Source organism: Rhodnius prolixus, unplaced genomic scaffold (assembly GCF_049639745.1).
Source record: "Rhodnius prolixus isolate KJV_2025 unplaced genomic scaffold, Rpr scaffold_16, whole genome shotgun sequence".
NCBI lineage: Eukaryota > Metazoa > Arthropoda > Insecta > Hemiptera > Reduviidae > Rhodnius > Rhodnius prolixus.
The window spans coordinates 2,557,469-2,574,317 of NW_027411616.1; the positions used below are offsets into that span (position 1 = coordinate 2,557,469).

General features: G+C 37.7%; 1 protein-coding gene across 12 annotated transcripts in view; it reads left to right on the forward strand.

Moving 5' to 3' along the window:
• The window catches only part of Sox102F (transcription factor Sox102F), a 411,141-nt gene that overhangs the window by 298,718 nt on the left and 95,574 nt on the right, over positions 1-16,849 (forward strand). For all 12 annotated transcript variants that reach the window (XM_074134517.1, XM_074134527.1, XM_074134518.1 and 9 more), the window contains one exon: positions 12,501-12,959. In XM_074134517.1, coding sequence (XP_073990618.1) covers positions 12,501-12,959 — 459 coding nt within the window. The remainder of the gene's footprint in view (positions 1-12,500; positions 12,960-16,849) is intronic.

Consider the following 16,849-nt stretch of genomic DNA (forward strand, 5'->3'; position numbering starts at 1 on the left):
TCGCTAAGTAGTGGCTTTGTTAGTGTTACCAGAGAAAGCACTTCACTGTACCAGAACGAACTAACTCACAATAATTGACATCTGCTTCGGCAATCTGACGTTTGCTCTAAATCACTTAACGTAGATTATATCTGAGAACAATTTTATTCAACATTTAGTTGCCCTTAATATAAACGTTTGTTCTAAGCAGTTGCGAGAGTAAAGTAAAAAGAATGACGACCTGTGGAAATGTAAACAGTTAAGTAATCGCGTCCTGGACGGGGGCGGAAGCCCTTACTTTACTAATAATTTAGTTTTATGTAAAGGTACTTTGCCCAGGTTTTTTTTTTATCAAAGATTCAATTCCTGAGTGCGAATGTCAGTGAGTATAACTACTCTTATGTTCTAAACTCTTCTGGACCGCAGAGGAAAGCTGAAAGTGTGGGCCGCTGAAAAAAAAAAAAAAAAATCAGGAAAACTTTAAATGAATTAAAAATGCTATTTGAATCGAAAAATATATTTATATTCGACAAAATTCAATAACTACCTCACCTCATGTAAGGAAAGTTAAGGTGAAATTAACATTAAGCGTGGAAATATTAATAAAGAGCCAGAAGGTTAGAGGCATGGCAGTGGCAAGTTATCTAAGAGTGATTCAGTGCGGTACCCTCCGGCCACTGTCATCTCGTAGGTTATGCGAGAGGAGACAGCAATACGCCAGGTGCAAAAGGCATCCGTCAAAGTGCACGCATACGGAGAAACACGCTTATGTTTATAGGTTGTGCGGGCTTGCTCCTACCTAGTTCGGACACCCATGTGGAGTAGCGATGGGTACTGAAAGCTCCAAATGTCAGCAAAACGCTCATAATAAACGGCACAACAATCAATCCTGCGCTCAAACCCACTCTCAGTGCTGCGATACTAAAATTAAACGCATTGTCTTGCATTAGACATGCCAGCAACGTACTCATTCTAGCCAGCAAATCATTAATAAAGATGTATCCACTAATTCAAAACAGTTTGGCCGAGACCATTACGACTTGTTGGCCCAACTACCAATAAATGTTTGTTTTTTAGTTCCTTTACTGTCGCTCTACGTCTTCTTTAATATATTCAACTTACTTCTTTCTCTTACCCTTGTAAGATACAAGTATTGCCTTCGTTAAATTTTATATTATGTTTTGTGGAGGGAATCACTGGCTATTTCCGTCGCATGTACTAAACTTTTGCGGTGTACATTTTACAACTTTTGCTTTCAATGATTTAGTTCTTCTTATACCAAGAATTGCGAGCAAATTCGATTTTCTAAGTTGGCTTTTAGAAACGGTACTACATTTTTGGGTTCTCTTGTACCCGAAAAAAGGTTTCAGCCCACAAGTTTGTCTTTACATATCTCAGAACTAAAAAAACGCAGAATGGCCAAACGTGGCATTCCGTTTTTGTACTGTTGTCCATCTCTTTGGTCTCCCTTAGTCTGTGCTGCAAGTAACCCGTCAGAACTTAACCGTTACCATGGTGTAATCCAACTTAACAAACTAAAGAAACCATTTTGAAAGTCATAAATTTTTTAGCCTGCATTTTAATTCTGTGTATAAAACAGATTTCTTCGAATGTATATTTTCACATTATGTAACTGCTTTGTACAGACGCTGAAGAAGGTACGGAAATTGCCAAAATTCCGGTTAAAAAACAAGTTTTTTCAAATTTATGACCACTCCTCGACTGCCACCCAATAATTCATTGCTTTAATATATCATGCATCAAAGGCGCGGACCATAGTGCTCTTATGGTAGTGCTTGCGATTCCGCTTTTTGCCTCCGGACACCTGATAGTATTTGACCGTATAACTCGGCTGAAGGAATAGTACTTTTTTTACTTGGAATCTTCGTCTTTCTTTACCTACTCGGCAGGAATAACGAAATTCAAAGCAATGTAGTTAATTTGGAGAAATTTGCACATTTGTTTACTGTATTCCTGTCAGGAAACTATTTACAATTGTCAACTAAATTCATATTTTATTGGGACTTCCTTTACAGTGAGGCATCTTACAACTTTTTCTCATGACCTAAATTTTATCAGACATTATAGAATATAGAAGTATTGGTTAAAGGAAGATTTGTCGATATAAAACTGAACAGTCACCTGACTACAGCCCACCGAAATAAAATACTCCGCTGCTTATACACGGCTTCTCCAGCTCTATTTGAGTGATGCTTATTTGGGTTTAGTTCTAGAGAAAAAAATATTCTCAATAGAATTTTAATAATGTGGATTGAGTAAACGTCGTGTTTCACTTGAATTTTTAACATAAACTTGGTGCGCTAGAAAATTAAATAGGTAGCCATGATAGAAATATAGAGCGATAAGTCATCTGGAGACTGGCACATATACAAAACAATTCTGTAAGAGTATTGAGAAATGAAGGATGGTTCCGGTAGCGGAAGAACGTTCGCTCGACTAGAGCTGCTCTCGAGGGACAGTTTGTGTGGAATAGTTTTGTGTCTAGACATCAGCAGCGATCTGGTAGCCATTCACCAGATCCTCTTTGTAACATTGTACATTCAGTTTCCTTTCCTTTCTTCTGCCAGCCACCGCAAAGCGGAAACTATAAAAAGGCAGTAGAGTATCTCTGGAAAAATAAACAACTGAGGGCACTTCATTTCTTTTGATAGCAAAAGTCAATAGCAGAAACGATTGGAATTACTGGGCGTTTCTGAAGGAAGTTCATCATTGACTGCTGCGTCAGTCTGGCTCACAGTGTTTTGAGGGTCTTGACCTGTGTACTGGAGTTCGGAGTCATTTTCTCTGACTGTATAGAGAACCCAGAAAATTTCACCTCTCTTTTGAACGCTCGAGCTGAAGTTGGCCACCATTGAAGTGGCTGGCAGGATTCTGCCACTTCTGCTGGTTTTCTTATTTATAAGGTGCTAATTGCTTAACACCTCAGTCACGTCATGGAGTGCTAGAATTCGTAACTTGCTGAACTTCGCTGATTCTTCAAAATCAGAGGAAAACTATTGCATCTGAATTACAGGGTCTAGTTGGAGAAAGAGATGCGATCACTTAAGATAAATGTACGCTCTGTTGAAATAAAAGAGAATTCTTTTTCCAAATTTTGGTGGGGACTACCAGGTCGAAAGACCACTACAGTTTATTATTCAGCGCCATTAACAACAGCTTTAAATCACCATTTTAAGCTTAGTTCACTCAATGTAAACGAAAGCTGAACTTCGAAAGGGTTTAAAAGATATTTGTACGTCATAATGATTCTCGCTTCCCGCCAGTCAAGTCGTAGGGAGTAAATTAGCCCTTCTTGCTTCGTGACCTGTACACGCAATTAACTATAGATATATTCTATTTATATTTCATGTTAATTTTTGATATTTTACTGGAGTGATGCTCCTCCATGAATGCGCCCACGTGTGGAGCCCACCCTCAAGGGACGGCCCTGAGAGTAAGCTTGCGTAAAGCCTTTATGGTTTCCGGTGAATCGATTTCGTAAAAAATTAATTATTGCGCTATTTATTTTTCCTTTATATTGTTTTTTTTTACAATTTATTATACTTATTTACAATAAAAGAGTTGATGGTCAAAAAATTGCACGAATTTACAATATGCACTGGTTTTATTCTAACAGATATATTGGCATAATTTCTTCCATGTCTAAACCATTGCCTGCAACTTATAGCACCTTTTCTTTCAAGGCAAAAGTCAAGCGAAAAACATTGCTCCAAAACTATCTTATTAAATTATATTCTTTTGTAAGTTTGTGACGTGTGGCTATACAATCTTGAACTCAAATTTCTTTTTGGGGCACAATTTATTTTCAATTTTATGTGGTAGCTTCTTAAAATTCCTTTCTGGGATAGAATTCCAACACTCCCAAGCAATCATAACTAACTTTACGTTCTAATAGTAGCACTAAGACCTAAAACTCCAGTCAGCAAAGTACTATCTATCAATCACGTAAAGTAGTTATTAGAAGCCTCCAAGGTAAAAGGTCTTGAGTAAGTCGTCTCACCTAGTACAATAGTGCGAGAAACTAGTAATTTCCTTTTTAAATTATAAACCAGAGTGATTTGGTGGCAAGCCGAGAACTCTCCGCTCTGAGCTCGTTCATATGATCTCAGTATTTATGGTGCTTTTAATTATGTTGCTAAAACTCCGAGTTAGCGAAAATTTCAAGTAGAACTGGTTAGTGCGGATGAATTTGCGCAAGAGATTTCTTTTTAACTTAGAGACAGTGACAAAGAATGAACCGCGAATTTAAGAAAATGAAATTGAAACCGTGTGGTTGTTTGCTAAAGTAAAAGTGGTGCGCGGCTGGTGCTGTGTTGCTATGAATGGAGCGGATTGAACTTGTCAGTGATCTGGACCCATGCTCATTAAGTCGTGAGATAGAGGCAGAATGTGGATCTGTTTTTAGGGTCGGCCAGTGCGCATGTCAAGTGTCCCCATCAATCCTCACATTTATTTATCTTTTAATACATTAACTAATAATATTTCTTTGTCGCGCAAGTACATTTGATCTCATATATGTGAAAAAAATTATTTTTTTTTCCTTAGCTATCATTTGGGGTAAAGGAGGATAGCATTCTTATCACCTTTTCTGAAATTCAGTGAGCACACTTAGCCCTTTAGCTGGATGCGGGAAGACGATGTGTGCGGTGTACCCCCAAAATAGAAACCTTTAAGAATGAAGATCTTGCCTGAGTTACTCAGGTGGCGCGTTAAATTGATTTTAGATCAGATTTTGCTGATACGATAACAACAAATTTTTACTGAATTAAACTCACGTTTTCTGTGTTAAACAGTCCCTGCAAGAGGAAGTGGACCAGCCATTCATGGACTGATCCCTGAACACAAACCTATGTCTCTGCAAACTCACTCCCACGATACAGGACGCTTGCAAAAGTAGTAAACCCCAGGCACACATCCTTCACGTTTTGTAGCCCCATAAATTGATATTTTAGGAAGTCACGTCTTTTAGGTTGCACTGCTACTGGCTTGTTGTCATTCCCACTTAAACCTTCCCCTTATAAAAGCAAGAATTTCATTGTGAAAATTTTTGATTGAATTTTAACGGCACAATTGACGCCCTCTGAACAGCAAGTAGTCATTATTACAGCGAGTCTGCATATTTGTTTCAAGAGTAACTCGAAAATGCAGTTTAGCAGAAGTTCTTAATTTTGTTAATGCCACCAGGAGACCCTGCGATAAGGTTTTAGTCGAAATTGATTCGCAGAGGTGCCACCAGAAGACCCTACGATAAGGTTTTAGTCGAAATTGATTCGCAGAGGTGCCACCAGGAGACCCTACGATAAGGTTTTAATGGAAATTGATTCGCAGAGGTGCCACCAGGAGACCCTACGATAAGGTTTTAATGGAAATTGATTCGCAGAGGTGCCACCAGGAGACCCTGCGATAAGGTTTTAGTCGAAATTGATTCGCAGAGGTGCCACCAGGAGACCCTACGATAAGGTTTTAGTCGAAATTGATTCGCAGAGGTGCCACCAGGAGACCCTGCGATAAGGTTTTAGTCGAAATTGATTCTCAGAGGTGCCGCTTCACTATAAAATTTGTTAATGATTTTCTCAAAATTTCAACTTCGTGTTTTGATTTCATTCATATCGTAAAAGTTTCACAGCGAGCTTCCATTTAAGGTTTTTGCAGCTCCAGTGCAATTATGCATCGATCACCCAAACAATGTCAAGGATGCGTGCTGAAATTCTGACTTTGAAGCAAATCGAGGCCGGAAGGGTGGATTTCTGGAAGGTAATTTCAGTATACCGCTAGAGTGTTTAGGGTAATGCGGGTCTTTGAGGCGTTCAGTATAATGCACGGTCTTGTGCCTTCTGTATTATAAAGAAAAGTTAGAAGTGTTGCTGAAATTCCGAGTTTAATGGAGATCTCCCGACAGGAAGTGGCACCCCTCTTTCCTTCATTCTTTTCTCTGTTACTTTTCACTTTTTTATATTTTGTAGAAAATGTCTCGCAAACTTACTGCGGATTACATACACAGAGATATCTCATATTTCAATACTTCCCCTGAAAAGTTCATTTTGGGGTATAATGAGGGAATTTCGCAAAGGACAGCTGTAGCGCGCTTCCACATAGTAAAATACACTAAGAAGTAAATAAGTTTCAAGAATTTGGAGTTTTAAGAAAATGTATTAATTACAAACATGAGAACTATAGTAAGAGCAAGTCTAATGTACGTTTTTTCGATCTTAGGGGACCTCTGATACCAAACATGTGTGTAGTTAGTCTTACAAAGAGTTGAAATATGGAATCTCCAATGTATAAATTCAGGGAGTAATTTTACAAAATAATTATAACGGATTGATATTTCTGTTCCCTTCATTCATATTTACAGAACTAACTCTCACGTAGAGCCTTATTTCGTTGAGACATTGGCCACATCCCAAATTCTCACAGCACATCTTGTACATTAAACTTTTACTTCTTGTCTGTGGTATTACCCCTATTTATCATTGTCGTTAAATTTCATAAACGTTTGCATTTATTCCAGCAACCTACGGAGCAACCTTGCTCTTAGAGTAGCTCATGTATTAGGTCTGACTGCACGAAATTCCCGCTGACGTTTCAAACTCAAATACTAAACAGGAGTTAGAACCGAGCAATATATAGAATAGAACCTAAGAGGAGAGCCTCACTTCACGGCTCTGTAAGAACTCCGACTAGACTTTCCTGAAGACAATAATCAGCTGTAATAGTCCTACAATCCTACACTATGACAATGTGTAGTGTGGATACAGAGCTCAAAGGTGCATCCATTTTCATACGAATCGCTTACTACCTCCTTAGTAATGCAGCACTTACCGGCAGCAAACATTCCTCAACTTTGGAAATTTAGTTCAGTTATTCGTGTTATTAATGCTCAGGTGCCGAGACAAAAGTGACAGAAAGAATCTTAAGCAACCTCCTCACCTCCAAACTACCCTCAGTCACATTCCTCTGGAAAAATGTTTCAAATAGAAAGATTTGTTTTCCAGTTTTAGGTTTTTTTATTTCAGAAACGGCTCCAACAATTTTGTTTTGAACAAGATATACCAATCGTATACAGGGTGAACCAGTAAGTAATATCCATAGGCCTACTGTCTGTAGTACATCTAAAGTGGAGTTCAATGAAGTATTGGACAACTTCATATTTTCCACTGTTCTTGAGTGACGTCACTTTAATTTTTTTTTCTAAAATCATTACTTTTTTCCAATAAAAATGTTATTACTCAGAAAGTTTTAGTCCGAATTCGATTCTGATGACACGGTTAGAAATACAGATAAATTTTCTAAAAATTGATACCATTTCGAAGCATAAGTTATTCTCCAAACAGCCTCAATCTTCCTCCGGATACTGGAAAAATAAAAGTAATCGAAATTTTTAAGAAAACTCATTAGGCCCTTATGTGATCATTATCAGACCTAGGTGCTGGCACGTTTTATAAAAGTTTCCTTGTTTAATGGGCTTTCAAACGGTATATCATTTTCCAGGATTCCTTTTATCTTCGTATGAGAAATTACGTTTGTTTTACAAGAAAACGTGTTCACGAACACTCAACAGTGTTAGTTATCAAGTTGTTTAATTCATTGAAAACTCTTTTAGATGGACCAGTAGTCGATTTTTAAAGTAGGCTGTCTTAAAATAAGGTAGTCAAAGGTTACAAATGGCACAAAAAAAAAAAAATCTAAACTCTCTTTGATCCCACTAACAGATAATCCTTATATCTGAATTAGGTATTAACCAATATAACTAGGTGTCTTACAAATAAACTTCCCTTATCTGTTAGGTTTGGTTTCAAAATTTTCTATTGTACCCTATTTGAAACTAAGCAAATTAACCTTCGATTATAAAAATAGCACTTGTTCGAAAAATATTTCCTAACATTTTCTCAAATATTTCAGACAGTCTCAGTGAATTGGCACTTCCCGATTTGGACCAAAACCTTATTGTGGCATACTGTAGTGGTACTTAAGCGTAACTTGGTGCTACCAAATAGGTACCAACTTTCTGCGTTTTCTCAATTTGGAGTAAGTGGGTACACACAACACAAACACAGGCCAGAAATCAGTAAAAACCACTTTTCCGTATTCTGGGCACTTCAGAAACTTCCCTTGAAATGTCAAAATGAAAAATCGGCACGATTACTATGCGCAAGGAAATTAACGTGAGCAATAAATAGATTAAAAAACAAAACTAAAAAAAAAATACAAGATGGATTTTGAACTCCATGAATCTTTAGTTAGAAAAATTTTATTACAAAAACAAAATAAAACCATTAGTAACCTTTTAGTATTCTGGTATTTGGTATTTTTAGGTTAATCTCTCAGCTGGGTCATTTACCCCAAAGGGAGGCATTCGAAATTAACCTGATACTAAGTTAGAAGAGTTACTTGAAAGAACATTGTCCACTACAAACAATAAAAATTTATTTAAAAAATATATAATAAAGTCCAGTCGACGACACCTAATTGGTAGTTGAAGTTGAGCCCCGCCTGAAAAAATTGGTGATTACTTTACTTTGATATTTAATAAAGTAATGAAACTAATATAAAAATTTAAAGAAATAATTGAGAATAATAATATTTGAAATAAACATTGGAGATAGTTGTAATGGGAGGGTAATTTAAAAGGAGAGCTGCAAGGATGTGAGGGGACGGTCCGGTCGCCCATTCATACTAGGTAACAGTTTATTTTAGTTATATGTAATTCTAAATTTGGAAGCGCTATATCGGGATGTTACGCCCTAAAAAGACTGAACCGTAAAAAATACTCCCGTATGTACCGGCTGTAAACATTACTGGAGTTTTGGTTATTACACTGCACTAATAAATTTAACGCGAATGTTTAATTAGATACGAGTATGCATTGGTCAGTATTTTTTCTTACTTGAAGTGGCTGCAAGTGTCGCGAACGTGTCAAATTTTATGCATTCACACACTCTTGAGTAAGTTCAAACCCTAAGTTCGAAACACTCCATTCTTTCTATCACTTTCACCCATCCTCGTTATTTACATCCTCCTCATCATGGCTTTCCAAATCTTCTTCAGCTTCAGGCTCAATGAAATTCTATCCTGAAACAAATTGATGGTCGACTGAATTCGCGTTTGAGCCTGTCATTGCCTTCAAATGTGTCACTTTCGTCTTCAACTTTTTCCAAAGTTTCTTTCCTAAATTTCCTTAATCCTTAATTTGCCTACAGAATGGGAGCGGTTTGCTCAAATATGGTTACAAACTTGTTCTTTCAGCAATTGCTGCAATCTGGCTAAAATTGTTTGCACTACATTTTTACATTCTACTCTTATCTCGCATTCCTTACCAAAGGCGCTTTTATTTAAGCGTCATTTGTATTAAGAATTGTAATTTCTTCTTCTAGCTTTGTTGACTTCGCTTCAGTGTATCTTGCGACTTCAAGTGTCCATCAGTTGCAAATTCTTGGTACTTTTAGTTAATATGTTATCCAAATTCATATTCCTGGGTTTTAAATTATCCATATTATGTTGGTTTTATCGGTCGTAGTTGGCAAGTTAATTGAATCCCTGACTGGTCTCGGATATTCATCCTTCAAGTCCTAAACCGGTCAGGAACACCATAAATATGCGTGCTACGGCGGATAAAATCAGACATTATCCAGCACTGCCAACCTAACCACAGTTTCCGTTAAAAATGTGGTTAGGTTGGCAGTGCTGGGTAATTTCTTTGATTTTGTCCATTACATTGTTTGTATCCCTGACGGTTTCAGACTTTCATACATTATCAGAGCATTAATTGATTTAGTGTAGAGATTTCGATTTCACTTACGTCACCGTCTCACACTACAGTTGCTGACTCAGTATAGTCCAACTAATGAGTACCTAGAAGTAACTAATTAACGGGGACTTACAACAGTCCCTTCCTTCTGTTGAAATCCGCATCCTTTATTCTGAGTGATACCTTCTTTGTACTTAATACAATAATAATTAATAATTTATTTAACTTATTTAATTTATTACATAAACAAACAAAGCAATCAGATCCTCCCCCCAAAAAACAAACGCATTTCTTCTGCGTAAAAATCAAAACTCTTCTTCAAATAAAAAATATGTAGTCTCTGATGGTCTTTAATTGAGATTTCAGAAAATAAGTAAATCAGGTCACTTGTGGAGACTTGAGAAGTCGTTAGGCGTACAGCGAGTGGTGGAAGGCAAACAGAAAGCATTCTGCGTCGCAAGTTAGTGGAATTATGTTTGCTCGAAATAAAATTCTTGAGGTTCCTGAGTTCGACTAAAGAACCGAATGAGTATTCAATTATTTTCCTCTTTTTGCGAACTTCTTCAAAAATTTACAAATGTAGGTTTGAAAGACACGGCGGACCTTCACTTCAGGGACATGTTCTGCCTTGAGAGAGTTCAGTCGGAGATAAGTTACTAATAACTGAATTCAGTGTGACTGAGAGATGCTGTAGAACTTGGCCATACCTTTCACATCCCTCAATTACACCCTTAAATCATACAGCATTATATGTCCCATTATTATGGTTATTATTATTCTTCTTATTATTATTATTGCTATTATTATTATTGTTATTATTATTACAATTCTGTTCCGTTTAGATCTATTTGTTAGTCGTAGCAATGTTTTGTACTCAGTAGTTTGTATTGTATTGTAATTTTAGATCGTTTGTCGAGAGGTCTTGAAAGAATGCGATTTCTGTTCTTTTCAGATTCAGTTTAGTCATCTATTTTCTTTGAAGATTGTTCACAACTAAGTACATTAAGTTCATCACTTTTATTTTTCAAACTACGGTGAGTTTCATAGAAATTCTGAGTGGTTGTGCTTTCCGCAAAAATGTAGCCAACCTTTACTGGAGGAGGGATGACTTCAGTGGTTAGTGTTCCTAGAGTCCCTTGCAGATCACTTTCCGTCAGCTTCAATGGACAGGGTTGTTTGTAACGAGTGAAAAGTTCTGGAGGATGGCCGCGCCCCAAAAAAACGCTCCAATAACCTTAGGTCTTGCTTGATGTTGAATAGAAAATAAATAATAATATAAATGAATAAATAAGAATTTTTAGTCTGAAGAGTATTTTTAAATAGGAAGAATTGAAGCGTTGGAAAGGGTTGTAATGTAATTTCACCATTTCTGTTATACCATTGAGTTGATTCACAGGATGCAATTCTAAATAATGTAGCGCGAGTTGTTATGGCTAAATACGTACAAATTAACGCATAAATGACTTAAACAAGCAATTTCATTGGTAGATTAGGAATTTATCCGAGTGAATGGCGTATAATGGGGTAACAGTAGGGAGAGGTAACTTGTATGCGAATTAGCAGAAGGAAACAGACCACATATCTGAACGGATTCGCATCCTGGGACCATTGATTGTCTTGCAAGATAGCAGGAAATAAGTTCCATCCCTTCTATCTCCGGAGTTCCTCAACAGTTCGGCTTAAAATATCCTGGCCCCAAACCTCTGCAGGAAATTGTTCCTAGCCGACAAAATCTACCCTAGCTTTAATTAAAGACACAAATTACCGTTTCATTAGTTTACCTGAGTGAGACGACCGGTAAGTCGTGAAAAACCGATACCTCCTCTGCAGGAAATTGTCTTTCCTACTTCTGGGAGAACTCTTTTAAAATGTAATACATACCTTCTCGTCTGACATCTTGTTCATTAGCAATTATAAATCGTCGTGTGATTGCTGTCATTCAATTTTACCCAATTTTAGGTGTTTAGTAATTCCCTTAAAAGCTAACCGACTAGGCAGTCGTGTTCTGAAAGACGCAACTCCTTTTTCTTAAAGTTATAGGCCATCATTCGCGGACGTGGAAAATTCGGAAATCACCATATGAATGTCGACAACTACCTCAAGTATTTGAAGTGAAACTCTCTCAAGTCTTTATCTTATTCAGTTGTTACAAAATCATCTCTATTTGTTTAATTTTATTGAAATAAAAGAGGAGGGCCAGTGATGCTTCATTAACTCAAGAAAGTAATGTAGTAGATCCTTCATGATCCACATTTTTAAAATTCTACGCTGAGATCTGTCCATTTCGCTAAGAGTGCTATGAGTACACCAGGTGTGAACCCACCTGGTGAGTATAAAAATTTTGTGATTTAACAAAATACAACTAAAGCAAGAAGTGGATGGATTTCTGGTTCCCAAGTGTGAAGGAGCTCAGCTTCACTCTTCCCTTATTTGGTTTAAGACTACTGATACCCCCACTTATCCCTAATTATTTAAAGGAACGTTTCAGGAAAATATGTAGTTTTTATTTAAGTAAAAGAATCTCTGATGAGTGCTTTTAAATAGAAATTATTTTCATGGGCTCGAAACTTCTTGAAATTATGGTTTTACAGCTTTATTTGCTTGCTTATTCGAAGGGTTCAAGATCTTATTAAAAATAACTTTCTTTTTGCCGCTTTGAGAATTGAATTGACATTCCATACTACATTAAGCATTTATTTTTTTATTTCATCCTTGTTTTAATTGTGACTGATGAAAATTGGCCCTGTTTCAGAAAGATGTCGTCTAAGAGGAAGTCTCCTCCATCAAAGCTGCAAGAAGGTAGCGAAGAAGAAGGAAGCAGCAGCGAAACGAAAGCCACCACTGGTGAAGGCGAGCTCGGGCCGGCCGCCGTATTTGACCAAATGTTCTATAAGTTGGCCAGCTCGGGCTCCAGTTCGGGCTCAGAAGCAGAAGACATGGGCACCGCTGAGGAGAGACCACCGCCAAATAAAAGACGACACATTGTGTCGTCCGGTGGTCTGTTGGTAGCGCCACTCGGAGGCGGAGGTGGTGCTAGTGGGAGGCGCAGTGAGTCTCCGCCCGACAAGGGACAGCCTCTTAACAATAACTCGACTACTGTCAACCACAATCAGGCGGGCCCTAAGAGGTCCATGGACGACGTGCTCAAGCGGCTCACGTCCAAGATGAACAACAGCACCATCAAAGAGGAGCAGCAGCCTGCCGGCGTCACGTAAGTGTTTAGCCTTGCCTAGCTTCTCTTACAGCTTTTTACCAAAACTAACTCTGATTATATTGCTCATTGAGAGAAACTGAAGCTTCAGTTAGAGGGCCGATATCTACTGAATGAAGCCAGTTTAATTTAAAAAACAAGTCAATAAGAGCTTTTACTCGTTTCCTCTTGCCGAAATGTGTAAGCCCTTTTGTTAGCTGCAATCTCACTCAAGACGTTCAGTCTTAATTCATTCATTAGGATCGCCTCTACATCGTCAGAAGAGATCAGCGAACGAGGGCGGTGTAGCGCGTATCTATGCGCACAGTATTCAAGGGCGCGGATATTAATGGGCCGATTAGACTCACGGGCCCACACTTGCTGGCAGTGAGGACTCGCGGGCCCACACTTGCTGGCAGTGAGGACTCGTGGGCCCACACTTGCTGGCAGTGAGGACTCGCGGGCCCACACTTGCTGGCAGTGAGGACTCGCGGGCCCACACCTGCTGGCAGTGAGGACTCGCGGGTCCACACTTGCTGTTAGGAAGCAGTGAGGACTTTCCAGATCACTCCCATCACTGTCTCTTGCTGTAATTTTCTCCAAAATCCGAATTTTAAAATATATTTACTTCTTAATAATATCGTAAAACTGCACTTTTTGCTGAAGTGACCCTTTTGTCACTTGGAGGAATGCTTGTGCTCTTATTATTTAGGCTATTATCCTAGGCTGTTAACAGCGTGTTGTTATTTGTAATACTCTGTAGAGGCTTATTTAGGCAGCGTGCAGCAAATTATTGAGAGGGGAACAGACCTGAGCAAGAAGGGCTCAGCTATGGAGGATCGAAGGTTGTTGTGGTAAGATGAGTTCGGTGTTTAGGTGAAACATTACTCTGCCTACATTCTGCTGATTCTAGTTGTCTCCCAACTTAACGTCTTTTACTTTCTCTACTTTATGTCAGAGGGTGCCAAGTAAGTGAATAGAACCATGTAATTGTTATTCTGTGCCCGTTACAAAAAGTCATGGTTTCTGTTATAAATAAATTCTAATCTTTATTAATAAAGTCATTAATAAAAAGATTTAATGTAACTGCCAGAGTAAGCGCTAGTCAGGCACAATCGTCTTCTTTCTGTCCTGAAATAAAATAAACAGCGTTTAGATTGTAACTCTGGTAAACAATTTTGAAATCTTCAAAGAGAAGTATCTCTCTACTGCACCATTCAGAATTAAACATTAATATATTGTATGGCTCACATTCTAATAATTTTTTATGAATTCGCGCAACAATAAAAATGTATTAATAACTTATAATTTCAACATTAAAACATTAACACTGAATTGAACAGTTAATTAATGAAAACTTACACATTAAGCGCATACAATGTAGAGTATGAAATGGTGATTGAAAATTAATGAAATTCCCTCCATTAACTTTAAGAACAAGAATGGGCCTATATTTAGGACAAACTTTCCAAAAAATGGGGGGACAAAATATAGATGTAAAGTTAGAAAGAATGGTTGAAGTTAATTAAGAGAAAATATCTGTAGAAGAGTTCCTGCTTCCTGCTGAGGGAATGTTCGGTTGCAGAAAACGCACAGATCCCGTGGAGGATAAAAACGGAATGTAAAGCTTCTTTTGCTTTTCGCATTCGAGCTTCTGCAGACATGCAAAGAAGCTTCACTGAACTGAAGCTCAGGGACCTCAAAAAGTTGACAATGCCAGGTGGCAGACCCGCGTGTGGAGTATGAGAGAACGTTCTTTCGTGTGTCATGCAATTCATCTTCAATCCTTCAATCGCATTTAGTAGAAAAAATTAAACGTCTTGAGACGAATGATTAATAGTAATTGCAGCAAAATGAAGTCGTTGGAGTGTTCAAACATTTACTTTCTAAGCGCTAAAGGAAGTTGGGCTCCGAGCTCTGGCTGTGTGAGGCGGTCTGTTTTATTTACAGATGAAACAACACAATTACTTTGAAGTTTACATTTGTTTAACTGAACATAATTTAATTGTAAACAACTTATACAGGACTGTCAATTGTTTACATCTTGTTTACTTTCTGTGTTCTATAATAATGGAGCAATCTATGTAAGTCTGTGTTTTGGTTTGTTTATGCCACAACTAGAACTAAAATTGCCTAGTTCTAGATAAAAGATTAACTGTTTGCTCTATATAAATCAATTAAAGGTACCGTCTGGTTCCTCATTAGAAATTATTCCTCAAAAACAAAGAGTGAATAATGAGCGAGTCTAGTCTGATGCAGGATAGCGCAGGGGCGTTGCTCCATGTGGGTAAGGCATGCGTAAATATCCTACTTGAATTTTATTCATTTTGGACATACTTTAATTCAATTCACTTAATTTTAATTTTATGAATTTAGTTTGATTTACTTTTCTCTAAGACAGTTCTAGCCTTGGACTCTCCTCCGCCACTCGGTGAATTATATGGTTTTGATCACCTCCATATTATTCTTTGCCGAAATGAGAAATTGAAGAAATTTTTACCACGAATTCGAGTCCCACAATCAGCTCCATCCCAAGGCCTCATCACATCGTCACATTTTCCGTTATCTCACAAAAATCCAAAAGTATTTTTTGTTATTTATTTTTTTACTAACTCATTTCTTTAACTATTCTTCAAGCATATTGAGTATATTCCTGTTGCGACTGATAGTATCCCGGTGTACCTTCAGTTACATAAACACCTGAACCCTCCCCTCAAGGGATTCTATCTATATCTATTTGCAGTTATTGTAATCTCTTTTACAAGACGAATTTTCATGTTTACAAGCCATGGCTACAGTTTCTGATGAAACACACAACTTTTACCCAATATTTACTAATTATTAATTAGTAGACTTTTCTTTAAAAAATAAAATAAAAGCTTTCTCTGAGAAACCCTCAATTAGGGCCGTGAAAGAACTCAAGTGGAAGTACAACCTAGACACGCCAGAAATTGAGCCCTTCCTGTACAATCTGCTTTTTCGATTGGAGCGCTAGTATTGGTGTAATGGGAACACTGTCTTGTGTCTTGCAACCCTTAGAATACTTGATAAAAGAAATAACCAATACTGGAAGTGTAGCCTAACCAAATGTGAAGGTCACAAAGGTCAGCAGACAGTGTTTCCCAAACTGCACGGGCATTTACTCTGAGTACTGGTTTCAATAGTGTTTTTCCATCCGAGTAGACGCTATTAACCTTGACGCAGAGATGTTAACTATTAGGCAAGCGATCCTCAAACAAAGGTTGTATTGCTTGTATATTCAAGTGCTGTTATCAAGGCACAGGCGGAAGATGATCCTCATCAAACAGCGTATCTGAAATGTAAAATTCACCAGTTACTCCCTCACAAGAGATATTCTGAAAAGAAGTAACGATCAGTAGGCTAAAGAGGGCTGCTTTATGGATCAGTCTGCTGTTCATTTAGAAGGGCCTAAAATGAGAGCAGTTTTTGCCAGCGCGAATAGTCGCTTAATTTGGACAGGAAGCAGAACAGTTCTTCTGCCACGGACACGTTTGCGGCTACTTTTAGAACTCTCTCAGGCCATGATTGCCCCTTGCCTTTCTTCCAGCTTGGTCCAACAAATCATAAACTTTGTCTTCTCTACGAACAGAAATAATTTTAAGCCATCGATTTAATAAATTGCAAGAAGTTGGTGTTTGACTTTCGGTTATGAGCTGCTAGGATTAGTTGGCCTGCACATATAACAGCATCCGGCGTAGATAAAAAATAAGATAAACACTTTTTTAACAATTCAAATTTTTAATTATGATAGATTAAAACCATTTTTAAATAAATTTATTATTATTTGCTGAAAAATCCCCGTACTCACAGAATCAGAATCCCATTCTTTACTGCCAGTACATTATTCACGGAGCAAGAATTAGCATTGTTCTACAAAGCACTGCCCTTCT